Source organism: Denticeps clupeoides, chromosome 17, assembly GCF_900700375.1.
Source record: "Denticeps clupeoides chromosome 17, fDenClu1.1, whole genome shotgun sequence".
NCBI classification, from domain to species: domain Eukaryota; kingdom Metazoa; phylum Chordata; class Actinopteri; order Clupeiformes; family Denticipitidae; genus Denticeps; species Denticeps clupeoides.
Window position 1 is genome coordinate 7,565,883 of NC_041723.1, and position 16,032 is coordinate 7,581,914.

The window sequence follows — 16,032 nt, forward strand, 5'->3', positions numbered from 1 at the left end:
AGTAATATCTCAGAAACCATGCAGTTTTATTTTAGATATCCTACAGAGACACACATTTATATTTACAGCATTTATGAGACACCCTTATCCAGAGTGTCTTACAGTCAGTAGTAGCAGGGACAGTTCCCCTGGAAACACTTGCTCATTGTCTTGCTCAAGACACATTTACATTTACGGCATTTGGCAGACGCCCCTATCCAGAGCGACTTACAACGTGCTTTCAAGTTACCATCGATGAAGAGATCAATTCCGGTTCACTAGGACCCCAACTATGAATACAGATATATTTTAATAACTGACACAGTGTAGTATGTGGGGTTTGAACCTGTGACTTTGTGATCTTCTGGTCTTCATAGGCGAATGTGTTACCCACTAGAATACAATTCTGTCTAGGACCCAGTACAATTTTTTTATATTTCAAAAAAGTTTGTATCTAAACAGGGTTTAGATATTTTTTGACATCCTTGTAATTCTGCTCCATCCATTTAACCTTCTGTTGGAACAAACTAATAACAGAACAGAAATACGTGTATGTATGACAAATAGTTTTAACTCTTTAAAATGTTGGTGTGAATGGTCTGTTATTCGTGTTAGTTGTACTTAAATGGACATGATCCTTACCCAGTAATTTTTTCTGCTTCCTGGGTTTCAATTTCCGTGCCCTTTTCAGTATAAGTAGAGCTGTGTGACTGTCTGTGATGCCCCTAAAGACACAGTGATGCAGCCAAAATGTCAGAATCTGACACAAAGAATGATTCTCACATGATCCACACACTAATAGACATCCTGTTGGACTATAAACACATATGGCTTACTTTCATATTTAGGAAATAACTACACAGATATAAAGAGTAACACACCATTCCTGTAGAATCTTTTCTGATCTTTCAGAGAGAAAACCTTGAGCTGCCATCAATGCTGGAGACATTGTCCTGGAAGAAAGACGTTTTTCAGATCTTTCAGTTCAACTGAGAGCCATTTAAAAATAAAATCCCATGAGACAACCCTTGCTGTGAAACCTGGCCACATGTACCTGTTGGTGTCGGGATTTATTCTGGGCTCAGGTGACGCTGCAGTCTCACTACTTGACCAGGCTTGCTTGGGCTTCCAAAGCAACTCCGGTTCTCTATGCAGTGGCTGCAAATGTCCAAGCACACAGGTTAAAGACATACTGAACTTCAGTATCCATCAGACAATAATCCTTCCAAAAGCCACTAAAAGACATTAGGTTGCAATCCCTTTTAACTGTAGATAAAATGATGGCCTTTCCTATCTCACATAATAGTGTGACTGCTTGGCATCCCAAGCTGTTTTATGTTCCCTGATTACATTTATGGCATTTAGCAGACACCCTTATCCAGATGGACTTACAATCAGTAGTTACAGAGACAGTCCCCCTGGAGACACTCAGGGTTAAGTGTCTTGCTCAGGAACACAATGGTAGTAAGTGGTGTTTGAACCTGTGACTTTGTGGTGTTCTGGTTCATAGGCATGTGTGTTACCTACTAGGCTACTGTTTAGCCTGATTGTGTGAAATTGTCCACGTGTATAAACGGCACCATTTTAACGTTCCCTCATCTGTGTGTCCCACCCTATAATAAAAAATATCGTATTACACTGGACTGCTTACACAACCCACTTTTTGACCAAAAAAAAAGGCTTATATTTTATCCATATGAACATTTGATTAGGCAAAAGACTTCCAAAGAAAAGCAATTCCCAGCAGTTATCTGCTTTAATTATGAACTAATGGCACATATTTGTGCACAGAGTACTTTATAATATAAACTGCTGCTCTGCCACCACCTGACTCCTCATTTCTGAACATACTCAATCATGTTCCCCCTGTGGTCTTAGTCTTTGCATGTTCATTTCCAAGATCTTAAAAAAGTTTATCTCCTCGCAGCTGTGTCGCATCAGAGAGCTACTGTGATGAGTCCCACGCCTCCTCCAGAGCAGAGAAGCCCAGCCGAGAGCCGGTGAGGGTCCAGGCCCCCTCAAAGCGCCTGGGTTTTGTGGAGGTGATATATTAGCTACAATGGGAAGGGCCCTCAGACAGAGGGAGGCAGGCAGAGCTGTTACCTTTGGCAACGGGAGCCGCTCAGAGACCGGCGGCATTTTGGGAGGCGAAACATTGGAATGTGGTGCTATCCAGTCCCTGTCCAGAGCGTCCTGTTCATGACAATAAAAATAATAAAATCCGATGAAAAATGACACCTAACCCCCAATAAATAATAAATGAAAACCATAAAGTGCATTTTAATGTGTTTTGCCTGTTCCCAAATGGAGTTATCTGAAGTGGCCCTTGTTCTGGTTCATGGTTCCTTCAAAGCAAATGGCTTATCATTTTAAAGTCATTCTGACAACAATATTGAAGATGTGTTTTTGTTAAAACATCAGATGAACCTTGATGTCAAGTGATGGAACATCAAATTTGCTGACATGCTGATGCTGAGGGTAAAGAACAAAATGAAAGACACCATTAAACCATCTATAAAAATCAGGGAACTATCTCCAGGAAAAAAAACAAGGCGAATAAATGATTCACTGTGGCTTTTGACGGATCTGGTGGCTAATCAGTGAACAATTATCATATACTGCGTCCTTTCATCTCCATAAAGCTTGATAAATGATGCACTGCAACCCGCAGTAGATAAATTATGTGGGGAATTACACGGGTCAAATCCTAACACGGTCCCCCCAGCATTGAAACCAAAGCCAGTGGAGTGCAAAGCGCTGTGCACATCCCAGCTTTCCCCTCTCCCACAGCCTAACGCCAACTGACAGCCAGCCGCTAAAGCGGGATGCGAAAAAAGCCCCACTGCAAGCGCCGGATCTCTACCGCCTGATTGCACGAGGGAGCAGTGTTATGTGTGTGGGTGCGTGTGCGCGTGGAAGCTCCGCACTCACCTCGTCGAAGTAAAACTCATCCACGTCCACCTCCTCGAAGGCGTCGACCCTTTCCTCGATCTGAGCGGCTGCGAGGGCGAGGGATAGTCTCTTCCGTAGTGCAAAACCCCTCCACATGGCCTGGAGGCCAAACATAAAGCCCCATGAATCAGGCCCCAGCGTAAATATTGTGCGCTATCCCATTAGGAAGATAAAACATGTTAACCTCTGTTTAATTGCCCGGCAGACTGCTGTTTGAACTTTCCATGACTTAGACACTACAAGACAAATGGAATGCCCGGACGCTCCTAAATCTCGAAATTCCCAACAGAAGAAAGGGCCGTCATATGCGAGCAGACTAGAACTCAAGTGCTCCCACTTCTGCAAAGTTTTGGATTCTGATTAATCTTTTTTTCCACTCCCAAATCCTTCAGGACCCATAAGACACAGACAAAGTGAAATAAGCGCTTCGGGAGAAGTTAAAGCGTCAAGGACAGCATGTTTTCCCAAACAGCGTCTAGCAGTTCAAAACCAAGCTAATGCCATTAAAGCCTCACAGTGTTAACCCCATTTACACTTGGAACTTGAAAAAAAGAAAAGCAGCAGGACGAACCAAGATGGATTACAGCAAGCAGATTTGCAGTGACTCAGTGACAAATTATACGTGGAGTAACCTTCAAAATCCTCTTTTGCACCTTGTGATAGAAGATTCTTAAATTACCTGAATTACAGTGGCAGCAGAGTCCCTGTCACGCGGCTCTGGCATCAGTGCCCCAGTTTTGGCATCTTCCAGAACACAGCATTTCCCATCAGCCTTTGGGGCAGTGACTGCTGGTGACGCACTCTTTCGGGATCTGTGCCTGCACCAGTGCTGTTGGATGACCGCAGCAGCAATGCTGTTCAAAAGAGATGGAGCTTATTTTAGATGAAGTCATGCTTCTTTTAATTTTTTTATCCCTATAAAAACATGTGGATAAGACGCTCTTCCTGATCATTGCTCAAGATGCATTTAGATTAAGATAAGTGTTCAATAACAATGAGTGTACAAGTGAAACATATCTGATTGCACCAAGTATTTAATGATGACAAATGTCCGTTGACAGAAAATGCACTGATAAGACAGAAATTAGAGATGTCATACTTTCTGAGGTCCAGGGTTCGATGACGTGACCCGGGACTGCTGCTGGACTTGCTCCAAGGGGCTTTCTGCCTAACCGGGATCTGGGCTGGACTCAATGTGGAGGGAGAGGGTGGGTCCAGTTCTTCGGAAAAAGCCGAGCAGGTCAAGTGTGACCCTGCCGGGCTACAGGGTGGACCATCAGATGTCGGACCGGTCTGGATACTAGGTTCTTGGATGGGAAGGGTGATGGGTGTGTCGCGCAAGCGGCTGTTTTGGGAACAGGCCTCAGGAGGGAGTGTTTGCTGATGGCGTCGCTGTGTGACGCTGGCATCACCATACTCATGGGCGTACCGATGTTCCTCAGCTAGCTGGAAGAGCTCCTTGCTATGGCGACTGAAAAGATGGTGGTGGGCTTCCAACAGTGATGGGCATGAACTGTACAAGCAGAACGTACAATGAATGATGTTTAGTTGTAATATACCGCCCTCTTGTCAAACCAGCATTCAGCGCAGTGCTACATGCAAAGTGTCAAAAAACGTAAGTTGACAAAACAAGAAAGAATGTGATGAGTGCAGGTTTAAATTAGGAGGAGGCATACTACTTGCACTTTAAATTCTTTATAAAAAGATCCAACTACAATGACATTTTCTTCAAGATGTAGAGAACTACCAAATGGTTGCTTCCGCCTCTGCAACATTGTCATTATTTATCACACTAGGATACACTTCTGTTTATTCTGAAATGCGTTTATACAGTATATATTTTTTGTAGGGGGCACTCTTCCTCTGCCATGATGCTCAGCTGGACTAATAACAGTTATTATAACTTTGGTCCTTGAGACATTGAATAAAAGCCCCTGGTGGGCTTATTTTGCTCAGTAAACCAATCAGGACGATCTTTATTTGGCACGGCCTACACAGGCAGTGATCAACACTTCCACACACTCTCTCGCTCACTCTCTCTCTCTCTCTCAATTAGTCATAAACGCAAGTGCACGATGCACACGGTACTATCTTGCATGCATGCTCTTGTTTGTTTGCTGTAGATATTCTATTCACTTTGCGGGCATCAGGGAGCCACTATCAATATGCAGGAGACTACTGGAACTTCCGGAAGATTTGGGATGTCTGCACAAACAAACTATTCACTTGGCATTAGTTTAAAAAATGCCCACAGTTTTCTAAACTTATATGGAAAAAAAAATTATAATAATTTATATATTCCTTCATTGGTAAAAATTAGAGGCATTAGTACAAGTCTTGTTATCACCATGAACCCAAACAAGTGAAATGTTGCACAAGCGCAGGGATGAGTCCCTGAGTAATGTCACATAATGACTCCTTTTAGAGCGAGAGTTAGGACCGTACAAAGCCACCTTAATAGCAACTAATTACTCTATTAGCAACGGCTGCTGGTGCCCCTCCTGTAGATGACCTCTGGGGTGCTCCCTCTTCTAGCCTCAGGTATCCAGCCTGGTGTTCACAGAGGCCCTGCTATTCCGACTCAGACAGACAACCGACCCCTCACTTTCCCACCCCTTCATACCTGCTAGTTCATCACAGGGTCATAGAGAAAGTGATTGATTTACACAATAATCTAATGGTGGTACATGAAAGTTTAGAATGATTATTAAATGACTTATTGCCTTGGTGGTATAATATACATTATGTTCTTTAGAAATCTCAACTTCACTGAAAAGAATCATAGCAGCACAAGGCCAGACAGAGACAGCTTTCTGGATAATAATCAATCATGCAAACATACATATGTTATAATTTTCCTGTAGCTACAACAACAAATTAGCAGGCATGTCACTTTACAACCATCAATAAGGCTGTATTGCTGTATTCTGGAGCTCACAGAGGATAATCTAATGGAGACCCCTGCTGCAGAGTGAGGTAATCAAATACTTCTAGTCTAGTTCCCCTGGGGTTCCAGCAGTAGTTTGATGGTCTATAATCTACCCAGCGATCTAAGCAACCCAATGCAGCCATATTCGCAACAGCATACTCTTCACCTCACTAGGGCCCTTGGGTTGACACCAGGTCGGGTCAGGAGTTAAATGTCTGTGGTGGGCTAAGCTTTGCCCCAATAGAGCCATTGTCCACAAAACCAAAGGGCTGGTGTGGGGGCTCAGCAAAATCCTCCAAGCCATGAGAGACCTCCAACTGAACCAGTGGGGGGGCAGCACCCCCCGCATTCAACCTCTATGAAATATCATTTCGCAAGGTCATGAAGACCAATGTCAAAACACACAGCCCTGATGGCTGTTTTACGCGTAGGTGGTCCAGAGGGGGTCTTTTAGGAATCTCTGTAGCACAGACTCCAAGTGAAAATGGTTTTGGCCCACAGCATGTTAGTGCTCACCAGAGTGTGCACATACAAACATACACAGGGGCATGCTGGGTAAGGCATGGCATTGTTGGAGTGTTAAAGAGTCAGTGGGGAAATATGCTATGTACAAATACTTTCACATTTGAACCATTTCTAATCCTCATCAAAAACAGTCAATTTACTTGGCTGGATCTGTGTTCCTATCTCATGAATTAAGTACGTCTATTGCTCCTGACTCTCCAGCAGCTGGACTGCAGTATGCACAGGCCAAATTCCATCTCTCCACCTCCAGATTCATTCCCCATGCTCAGGGAAAGGTACTTTCAGGCACTTAGGGACAGTGCTGCTTTTTCACATTTTGAGAATGTTTTGAAACAAATCATAATCAAAAATGATTACATAAGGTGGACAAATTTACTTGCTCTTTTTGCATAATGCAGTCCATTTGCAATCTGGTCTTTTCTGTCATGAGGTAGTTGTGCTGTATTACTGGATAGAAAGAACAGATACAAATCTTCTTCTGAGATGCATCCCTCACCTGATCTCTGTATGGTGTGTCTGCTGCAGAGAGAGAAGCTGCTGCCACTGGACCTGGCACATGGCCTGAACACTTCCCTCTGGTGCCGGGTCTGCAGGGGGCAGCAGAGGTTCAGCAGATTGACCATTCACCAACATCAAGCCCGGCACTGCCTCCAAAAGAGAGGTTCTGTAGAAGGATTATGGTAATAAATTTTAAATTTTTTTGTTGAAAAAAATTTGTTCATGCAGTGAGTGCTCATTTAAATAGGTACATCACAATTACATATTATTTATTTTATTATAAATAAATTAAAGTCCTTAATACTCAGTATCTGTCTATTTATCCAAGTAAATTAATATTAATTACAAAAACATAATAAAACGAAAGGACTAGAAAACTGCCAAATTCTGAAAATGAACACATGACTCCTCTATTGTTTAAAAATTTGTGACAGAAAACATAAATATAATTCAGAATCAGCTTTATTGCTGAACTCTACAGAAAAACAAAAGACAGTGACAAGAGTGTGCAAAATAGCAAAAACACAATATATAATATATTGTGTGTGTGTGTGTGTGTGTGTGTATATATATATAGTATAGTATATAAAAAAAGGTATGACCACTTTATACAGGTATGGTGATATGTGCAAATATGAAATGTAAGTGTTAAATAAATAATCTCTTCAAGTTCAAGATGCCTGGTTTCCATGCAATGCATCCCAGGTAATGATAATTGATTGTGATGATAGCAGATTGTGATATGTAATTTGTTTCTTTTAAAAGTATTGCCATCTAGGTGATAATACGGCAACTGGTTTTTGCTATGCTATTGTTTACCACATTTCACAGCTTTTTGTGACCCATGGTATAGAGGTATTGGTTTCAGTGAATGAATAATAAAGCTTTACCATTCAACCTTTATATATCATAGATCTTTTGTTTTGTCTTTTCGGGAAGCTTTCTCTGATCTTAGCACAATGCTAAATCTTCTGCAATTGTATGCTGTTAATTCAGTACAATTTAATTTTCAACAGGAACAAGATTGTGGCTCTGACTGACCCCTTCCAGATTGATATTCCATTTTCAAGCCATTCCTGGCTCTGTGCTTTGTCAAGTTGAAAGGTTAAGTTTTACATTTTAACATTCTGGCATAGGGCAGCAAATTTCCTTAGTAAGGATCATGGTATTTAAATTTATTCATGATCTTGACAAAACCTCTCCACAGTAATATATTTATCTACTCACTCCTTATTATTATAATATTAAACCAAGAAACCTTTCTGGACATCAATGAGAAAAGGACCAAGAAGAATCAGTTACTATGCTAGTCAAATGGATTGCAGTAGCAATTTCTTAATGCCAACACAGATCGTAATGTGCCAACCAGCTGAGCAAATGATAATCTGTAACAACGACAATGACAATGACAGATAATCTCAAGGCGAAGTTATATTGACAACTGGAAAGGCTTGGGTGGCTTTAAAGTACGTGAAGAATTTATACTTCACTTTTACTGCCAAACTTCACTTACACTTCACTTGTACTGTTTCAAAACTTAGACAGACAGGCATGCTGTGCTTGAAATGGTTCTTGAAACAACTACTTTTGTGGAGACCATTTTTGAAGTTGCTTAATTGTATTACATTCATTTAAGAAAATTCCATTTAGTGGCCATTTAGTATTCCAAATACACAAACCCATATGCTCAAAATTTTCAAAACTTAGAAAGAAGCAAAATATATAACTTTTCTCTGCTGGTGTCACGCAACTTTCTCTACAAAGCCATTTTCCGCCCCAGGACTTTCTTTCCTCACAATATTTACATTCAGCAGAAGAGGCTGCTTAGGAAACAGGAATAAAGAGCATAATGAGTTTGACGTTCCAGGCCCAAGAGAGTCAACAAAGCCCACAGCAAAAAGGCTTTCACTTGTGAGAGTGCTTCTCACAGGGAACTTGCATGTGAAGAGTCTGGATTTAGATATCAGCTAGTCCTTTGGGCTTCAATGTTGAGATGGAGAAGTCCTATCCAACTTCAGAGGTTACATTACTTTCTCAAAGAGCTGAATCCGAACCTAGTGCTATACCACGCACTTAACGCTTGTCTGTGTGTCTCCGTGTGTGTTACTGACTAGCAGGGGGATTCGGAAGGAGGTAACTTGCCTCAGGGTACGAATATGAGGAACTGAGGAATGTAAAACATCTGTCAGAGGAGCTGCCCATAACCAGTGTTAGGTTATGATTCATAAGAATTGTCAGTGTTAGGCAAAGGAAATATATCTCCAGCTGCTAATATTGCAAATATTCATTTCTTTGTAAAAAACAGTTTATTTACAGCATTATAAGATTGTATTATAACACCCAGGGCAAAGCCTACATAATCATTACTTGCCATAACTCAAAATGAACTATTTATTTTGTTCTTAATAATATTAGTAAGAATTATACTTCTTATTGTTGTTATAGCTGATTCCAACAATAAATACTTATGATGATGAAAATGACTCTGCACTGTGAGTTTTCAGACTGATTTTCCAATTCTCTCAATGCTTTGATTTTACACACACACACACACACATACACACACACACACATAAAATGCTGTTTAAAGCCTTGCACACAGACTTAGGGTAGTAAAGTGCACCGTCACATACGTTTGCAGCAGTTTAACTGCCAGATCCTCTTTAATATCCACATATTTTAATATCCATATATCCAATATTTTTGATCTAACTGTGTCTATTGGCATACTCGAAGTGTGAGTGCAAGCAAGTGAATATAAAATAATCTCACTGTTTTACCCTGTACCCTGTAGATGTGCATGAAACAGATAAAGAGTTTGTTTTTTTATAATTCTGAGACTTCATTCATTATTTATATCCTATTTGGCCAATGAATGTGCAGACATAAATAATAAATTATGCCAGCTCTTACAGTTCTTATTTATGTTCATATTTATTTACTTATATAATTAATAAGAAGAAGAAAATTGTATGGGTATTAACATAAAAAGTTCATTTCTATGGAACTGGAGTATAAATGTTACCACCTTCCCAAAACACAAAAAGTGTGTTTGTTTGCATGTGTTCTATGAAATTAGCTTCTGCTGTCTCTCTGCAGCCTCTCTCCCTCCTCAAACATGAGGCCTGCTCCATGTTTGACTTAGTGAAAACTTCCCCTATAGCACACCTTTCTGGAGGGCTTTAATTAATCAGCCCAGAGCCGGCCTCTTCCCCGGGCTCAAGAGCTTCAAACACTGCATAATTCTTTCACATATCCTATGGTGTTTTAATTTAGCCTGCGTTATATTTGGCTCTGGATGAAAGAGCAGAGAGAGAGAAGGAAACACTGCGGCTAATTCCATTGTTGGCATTGGAGGTTAGATAAAGTTCAGCAGAATGTTGAGAAGAGGTTTGTGTGGGCCAATGATTTGCCAATTGGCTTGCAAAACAACACACCATAATTTAACAGTGAAAAAAAACCCATATAATTATACATGAATGTTGGATAAAAAACTATATTTCTATCCCATTTAGAGATGCAGGATAAGCTATTTTTAATGAGGGCATGATGATAGTGTAAAATGACCTCCTAAATCAGGAGTAGTGACCATTGAGTGAGAAATCAATCTAAACATAAATGAGCAAAAATTTTCCAACCAGTACGATATCTGATCATCAGAATCATGTTTCCATGATCTCCTTGCTTGCCTTTCCTTCAGCTCAAATATAAACACCCACAACTTTTTCACATCACTTAATATAGCTTCCTTTAAACTTCCTGGCACTTTAGCAGCAGGCACAAATGCGCTCCAAAAACACTTCGCCTCTGCATAAATATTTTCAGGATTATTGGCGCTTAAGCCCACGTGCGTACGGATGTCGGCAGCTCATTGGGTAATCCAATCGCACAGGCAGAGTCCCACATGCAGCCGCCCACCGTGCAGAGCAGGAAGTAGTGTATTGGATTGGAATGTTTACTCTGCATTTTGGCCCTCGTGCACCTCGCTCCTACGTCCCACTCCATATTAGTCTCGCATTCTGTGATGAGCATGAAATTGGTGGCTTCAGCTGGTATGTCAGCAAATCCAAATCTGCCCAAATAAACTGTTTGAGACACATGTTTTATGCTTCATAATCTCTTATAACAAGATGTAGTATTGCCCTCTTACTTGAATTTACTGCAAACAATAAAAAAAAACAAGAGAGTGTATTAACTGAAGAGGTGATTTTAGGTGAGAAGCATTACACAAGCAGTACCTCACCTCCAGTTAGGCTCCTGCAGAAGAGGATTTCCTGTCAGATTAATCTCCCGAAGTTGACTGCACTTGTGAACACTTTCACAAATGTTCGGTAGCTCTAAGAAACAGAACAGAGACTAAAATTGCTTTCTGTGTTTTAAACATGCCTTTCCATTGTTTTCCTTTCACTATATTAAACGAGAAATCAACAGAATATGGAGCAACTATACAGAAACAAATGTTCACGTAGCAAAAATATGATTTAAGATGAAAACCTGCGCTGCTGTAGTTCAGACCGCTGCCTATGAAGCAACCGCATGTGCTGTGGGGGTAAATCGAGCAAAGCTGACGTCTATAAATAAAGGCGTCTCCAGATTCGTAAAGCAAACCTGCTATCCTGCGGGGGAAAGCATTACTTTAGGCGTCTGGACAGAGATGGAGCACCCACCGGAGAGGCCGTTGTGACTGACATCCAGTGTCATCAGAGAAATGAAGTCACAGAGCAAAGGCAGCTGGGTGAGGCTGAGGGAGAAACAGAGAGAGGGGGGGGCATAGCGTGGCTGTTTTAATAACCAGCTGCTTTAGAGACAATTGGGAGGCACTTGTCTTATCCAAAACGGTCTACTTCAATGTTGTTTATCCAGTAACCTAAACTTACCCACAATTTAAAGTCTACTGAGTGCATTTGGCACTTTTGCAAGATGATTGAATGTTTCTGTTCACATTCTGTTGCAAAGGGTGACTAGAGTTCTGCTTTGGATGTTTGTAGCGCTCCTTACTGTTTAAAGTATTACATTGATTTTGGACATTGACATCTATAGACATCTTACTTGTTTTGTTGCATAGTGAACATGTTTCAGAATGAAAAGTCTATTATACAACACACATTTAACTATAGACATGCTCGTGCCCTTACCTGTTCTGGGCCAGGTTTAGGGTGTGCAGCAGGGGAAGCCAGCAGTTTGCGAGACCCTCCAGAGACGAGATGCTGTTATTGTCCAGACTCAGCTCGCCCAGTAGAACATTGTTGCTAAGACAGGGAGCCTGCAAGACAAGATCGAATTGAGCTATGTTCCGTGACCTGCTGCATGAGCCCAGATCTGACCTGACCATTAGTGGTGTCTCTGAACCACGCTAGGGAAATATCAGCCTTCAGTAATATTTGCCTCTCCCACACATAATATGAATCTGGCCATCTTACTACTCCCAAGGTCCATCTGACTGACAGTCATAATCAAATTAAAATTACCACAGGCTTAAAAACACTAGGGCAGAGCACAACGAGGTCCACTTCTGAGATTGGCTGTCAGGATGATAATTATTCCTGATGGCCAGCAGGTCTAGCTTGAGTCAAGCTGTCTCGCCCTCTCTGTGTCTCTATGTCTCAGCAGACTCTTCAGGGACAGCCATGTGTGTGTCCCAGTATAGATGCCATTGTAGGAGATAACTATATGAACAAAAAAAAGGCTAAACAGGGACAAGGCTAAACTCACAGGGACATTACATGACATTAGGGTTGAACATGTGTGTGTGTGCACTGTCCCATCAGTCTTCAGACACATTTAAAATAATAAAAGTTGAATTGTCACTTTCAGCAAATTATATGTACTTTTGTACACACATAAGCTAGTCAAAGATTTTACATATACACACAGTACTGTAGCCATGTATTAGTGACATTAGTAACTATATGTTAGGCCCCAGTTATAAACAGTGGGACTGGAGAGAATGAGGCAACTGTAACAGTGTCTCAGAACTAGATGAAGTCCTGCTGAGGTCAGGTAGGGTGACCGTCCAAGTACCTCTGTGAGAGTGTTCCCTGCCAGACGCAAAGTGCGAAGCAAGGCACAGTTGTTCAGGCCCTCAGCAGAGGTTAGGTGGTTGTGAGCACAGTCCAGATCCAGCAGGGTGAACAAGGTCTTGAGATCTCGAGTGTTGGTTATATAGTTGTGATCGATCCATAGGCTCTGTAGCTTCTTCAGATATTCCAGTCCACCTTTGTGAGAATCAGATTATGCAATATGAATGAATGAAAATCCACACAAAACTAGGGATGGCAAAATAAAATCCACTGAAAAATGGAAAATTAATATAGATACAATCTAATTTCTGCAAGTAGCAGATGCAAAGCCTCGTATCCAAAACTGAAGCGTAAGTAGTTTTCAGAAGCATTTAGCCTCTTCTTTATGTAATATTTATTCATGATCTCTTCATGATTGGCATAACTGAGCCATACCGCAATAAATATGGAGATCACAGAAGTGATTTTAGGAAAAGGTGAATGATGCCACCTAGTGGACAACGTAACGTCAGGTTTGGGGAGGGGAGTGGTACTTACTGACACTGGAAATGTGATTGTATGAGAGCTGGAGCTCTACCAGGTTAGCAGCACCATTCAGACCATGAATGGTAGTGAGTTGATTCCGTCCAAGCTTCAGAACATGAAGAGCTGTCAAGTTTTCACAATCCACGTAACTGATTGAGTTTTCCTGGAGAGAAAAATGATCAAGCCCCCTGATTAACCCCAATCCTCATTCAAAATAATATATATTTTTTCTTACCTGCACATCTATATATTTGAGTTCTCTGCACTGGCTGAGTCCCTCCAGGGCTCTGAGGCCACAGCAGCGCAGGGTCAGGGACTGTAGCCTACTGCACTCAGACAGGGTGGACAGGCTACAACCTGGCACGTCCTCCAGAGTTACTGTGGTCACCTGATCAACATACATAAACAAAATGATATGTGTAACACGTTGGCATTATTTACAGACAAAAAGATTGCATGACTGTTCTACAGAATTCTTACGAATTGTCATATCATTTGACCTGTTAATCTGTTTATAAGATAAAATCAAAGGTGGGGTGGTTGGAGTCTACATGGTAACTCTCGCTATGACCCAGAAGACCGCAGGATCACATGTTCAAACCCCACTTTCTACCATGTGTCCCTGAGCAAGATCCTGAGCATGGACTATCCCTGTAAATACTGATTGTAAATGTAAATGTAATTAGAAGAGAATACATTTTCCTGTTTTGATGTCAGAGGTACCTGAGATAGACCATCCCAAGGCCCTGAATTAAGAACTGTCGTCACTGACAGAGGTGGCAGACTTGGTTCTGGGGGCCTCCTTGATCCCCGTTTCTGCCTAGTCTCTGCCGGTGTCCTCCTCCTGTTCTGCATGGACAACCTGGACCAGGAGGTGCAGCCCAGCATCCAGGTCAGGCGTTTCTGCTCAGTGCTGTCTGGTAGGTACATTGAACCTACTGCATGGACCACCGAAGTATGATCCACTCGTTCACCCACAGCCTGATGCTGGTTTCTGCCTTTTGTCTGACTCTGCCCCTCCTTTATCAGGCTGCTGTCATGATATAGGCCTGTAGTGTCCTGTGATTGGTCACGACCCAGACAACTTGTTAACTGCTTATTGTCCTGTGCAATTGAGCAGTGTTTTCTTTCCTCGCCTTTCTCATCCTCAGCTCTCTCCAGCAAACCTTCTTCCTCTGTCTTCTCTTTTCTACTATCCTCTTCCTCTCCTCTATTACCCTCTTTGTCCTTCTTTTTCCTATACGCTGGCAGGTTTTCCTCCTCCTTGTGATTTCCTTCCTGCACATCAACTATTCTGTCTTTTTCTATCTCTTCCATCATGGCAATTTCTTCCATTTGTTTTCCTCCCTCCTCATGCTTTTCTTTCCTCACTTTCTCTATGATCTGCGTATCCCTGTCCTCATTCCTGTTCTTCACTATTTCCATTCTCTTCCTTCCTTCTTCTTCCACTTTATATTTGCTCTCCTGTTCTTTTACTTGATCATCCCAGTGCTTTCTTTTCCTCTCCTCTTCTTCTTTTCTTTTTCTGTCCTTTTCTGTCATATTTTCAACATTCTCACTTTTTCTAGATTCTCGATTCCTCACATCTTCCTCTTTCCCTTTTCCTCCCTGTTCCCTCATATTTCTGTCTTCTTCATGTTCTGTCTTCCTCACTGCTTCTACTATCTGCTCCTCCTCTTCCTCTTTACTTTTACCTCTCATATGTGTGACCTCTACATGTTCATCTTCTCTCTTCCTCTCCTCTTTCTTTCTTTTTATTTCCTGTTCTCTCATTTTTGCATCCTCCTCATCTATTATTTTCCTTTCATCTTCTATCTTTCTCTCCTCTTTCACTTTTTGTTCTCTAATCTGTTCTCTCATCATTCCATCCTCCTCATATTTTCTTTTTGCCTCCTCTTCTTTTTCTTCTTTCTTTTTCTCCTCTCCCTCTTTCCTTTTTGTTTCCTGCTCTTTCAATGTTCTCTCATTTGTTTTCATCTCTTCTTTTTCCTTTGTCTTCCTATCATCTTCCTCACTCATTTTTGTAACCCATTCTTCCTTTTTTTCACTCTCCTCATCTTTTTTTCTTCTTTCCTGAATGTGTTTAGTGTCCTCTTCATTTTTTATTTTATTTAGCTCTTTGTCTAATATTTTCCTCTCCTGCTCTTCCTTTCCCTTCTTCGGCTGCTCCACTTCCCTTCTCCTCCTTTCCATCACTTTTCTCTCCTCTTCTCTTTTGTTTTCCTCTATCAAACGAAGATGTTCCTCATGCTTGGCCCTCTCATATTCAGCTAATCTCTTATCCTGTTCTTCTCTCTGGAATCGCTCTTCCTCTGCCTTCTTCTTCCTCTCCATCTCTGCCTCTTGTAGTCTCTCCTGCCTTTTCCTCTTCTCGTCCATCTCCCTGCGCTCCTCTTCTTGTCTCTGCTTCTCCTCTCTCCTCTTGCTCAACATGGCTTTGGTCCACTGTCTTGTCAGAAAAGCCCGAAAAGCTGCCTGTATCTTGGTGGCCGCTCCACACCTTTGCACCTGTTGTTTTCTCGCTTGCTCTTGCTGAACCATCTCATATTCTCTCTTCTCCTTCTCCACCTGCTGCTCCAGCTTTCTGATCAGCTCCTGAAGGTG

At 41.6% G+C, this 16,032-nt stretch overlaps 1 protein-coding gene across 5 annotated transcripts in view; it reads right to left on the bottom strand.

Annotated features, from left to right (window-relative positions):
* Positions 1 to 16,032, bottom strand: part of lrriq1 (leucine-rich repeats and IQ motif containing 1) — a 28,631-nt gene that overhangs the window by 9,580 nt on the left and 3,019 nt on the right. For 2 of the 5 annotated variants that reach the window (XR_003742877.1, XM_028958335.1), the window contains exons 7-21: positions 14,152 to 16,023; positions 13,664 to 13,816; positions 13,441 to 13,591; positions 12,905 to 13,098; positions 12,019 to 12,146; positions 11,551 to 11,624; positions 11,127 to 11,220; positions 6,882 to 7,049; positions 4,031 to 4,444; positions 3,611 to 3,785; positions 2,911 to 3,030; positions 2,083 to 2,172; positions 1,034 to 1,137; positions 861 to 932; positions 622 to 704 (exon numbers count right to left, since the gene is read on the bottom strand). Coding sequence is in view for 4 of the 5 variants with exons in the window: in XM_028958335.1 (XP_028814168.1) it covers positions 622 to 704; positions 861 to 932; positions 1,034 to 1,137; positions 2,083 to 2,172; positions 2,911 to 3,030; positions 3,611 to 3,785; positions 4,031 to 4,444; positions 6,882 to 7,049; positions 11,127 to 11,220; positions 11,551 to 11,624; positions 12,019 to 12,146; positions 12,905 to 13,098; positions 13,441 to 13,591; positions 13,664 to 13,816; positions 14,152 to 16,023 (3,892 nt within the window). In the remaining variant the exon portion in view is untranslated. Of the gene's footprint in view, positions 1 to 621; positions 705 to 860; positions 933 to 1,033; positions 1,138 to 2,082; positions 2,173 to 2,192; positions 2,452 to 2,910; positions 3,031 to 3,610; positions 3,786 to 4,030; positions 4,445 to 6,881; positions 7,050 to 11,126; positions 11,221 to 11,550; positions 11,625 to 12,018; positions 12,147 to 12,904; positions 13,099 to 13,440; positions 13,592 to 13,663; positions 13,817 to 14,151; positions 16,024 to 16,032 lie in introns of those variants that run through there. The other 3 variants (XM_028958336.1, XM_028958338.1, XM_028958337.1) reach the window with 3 other exon arrangements.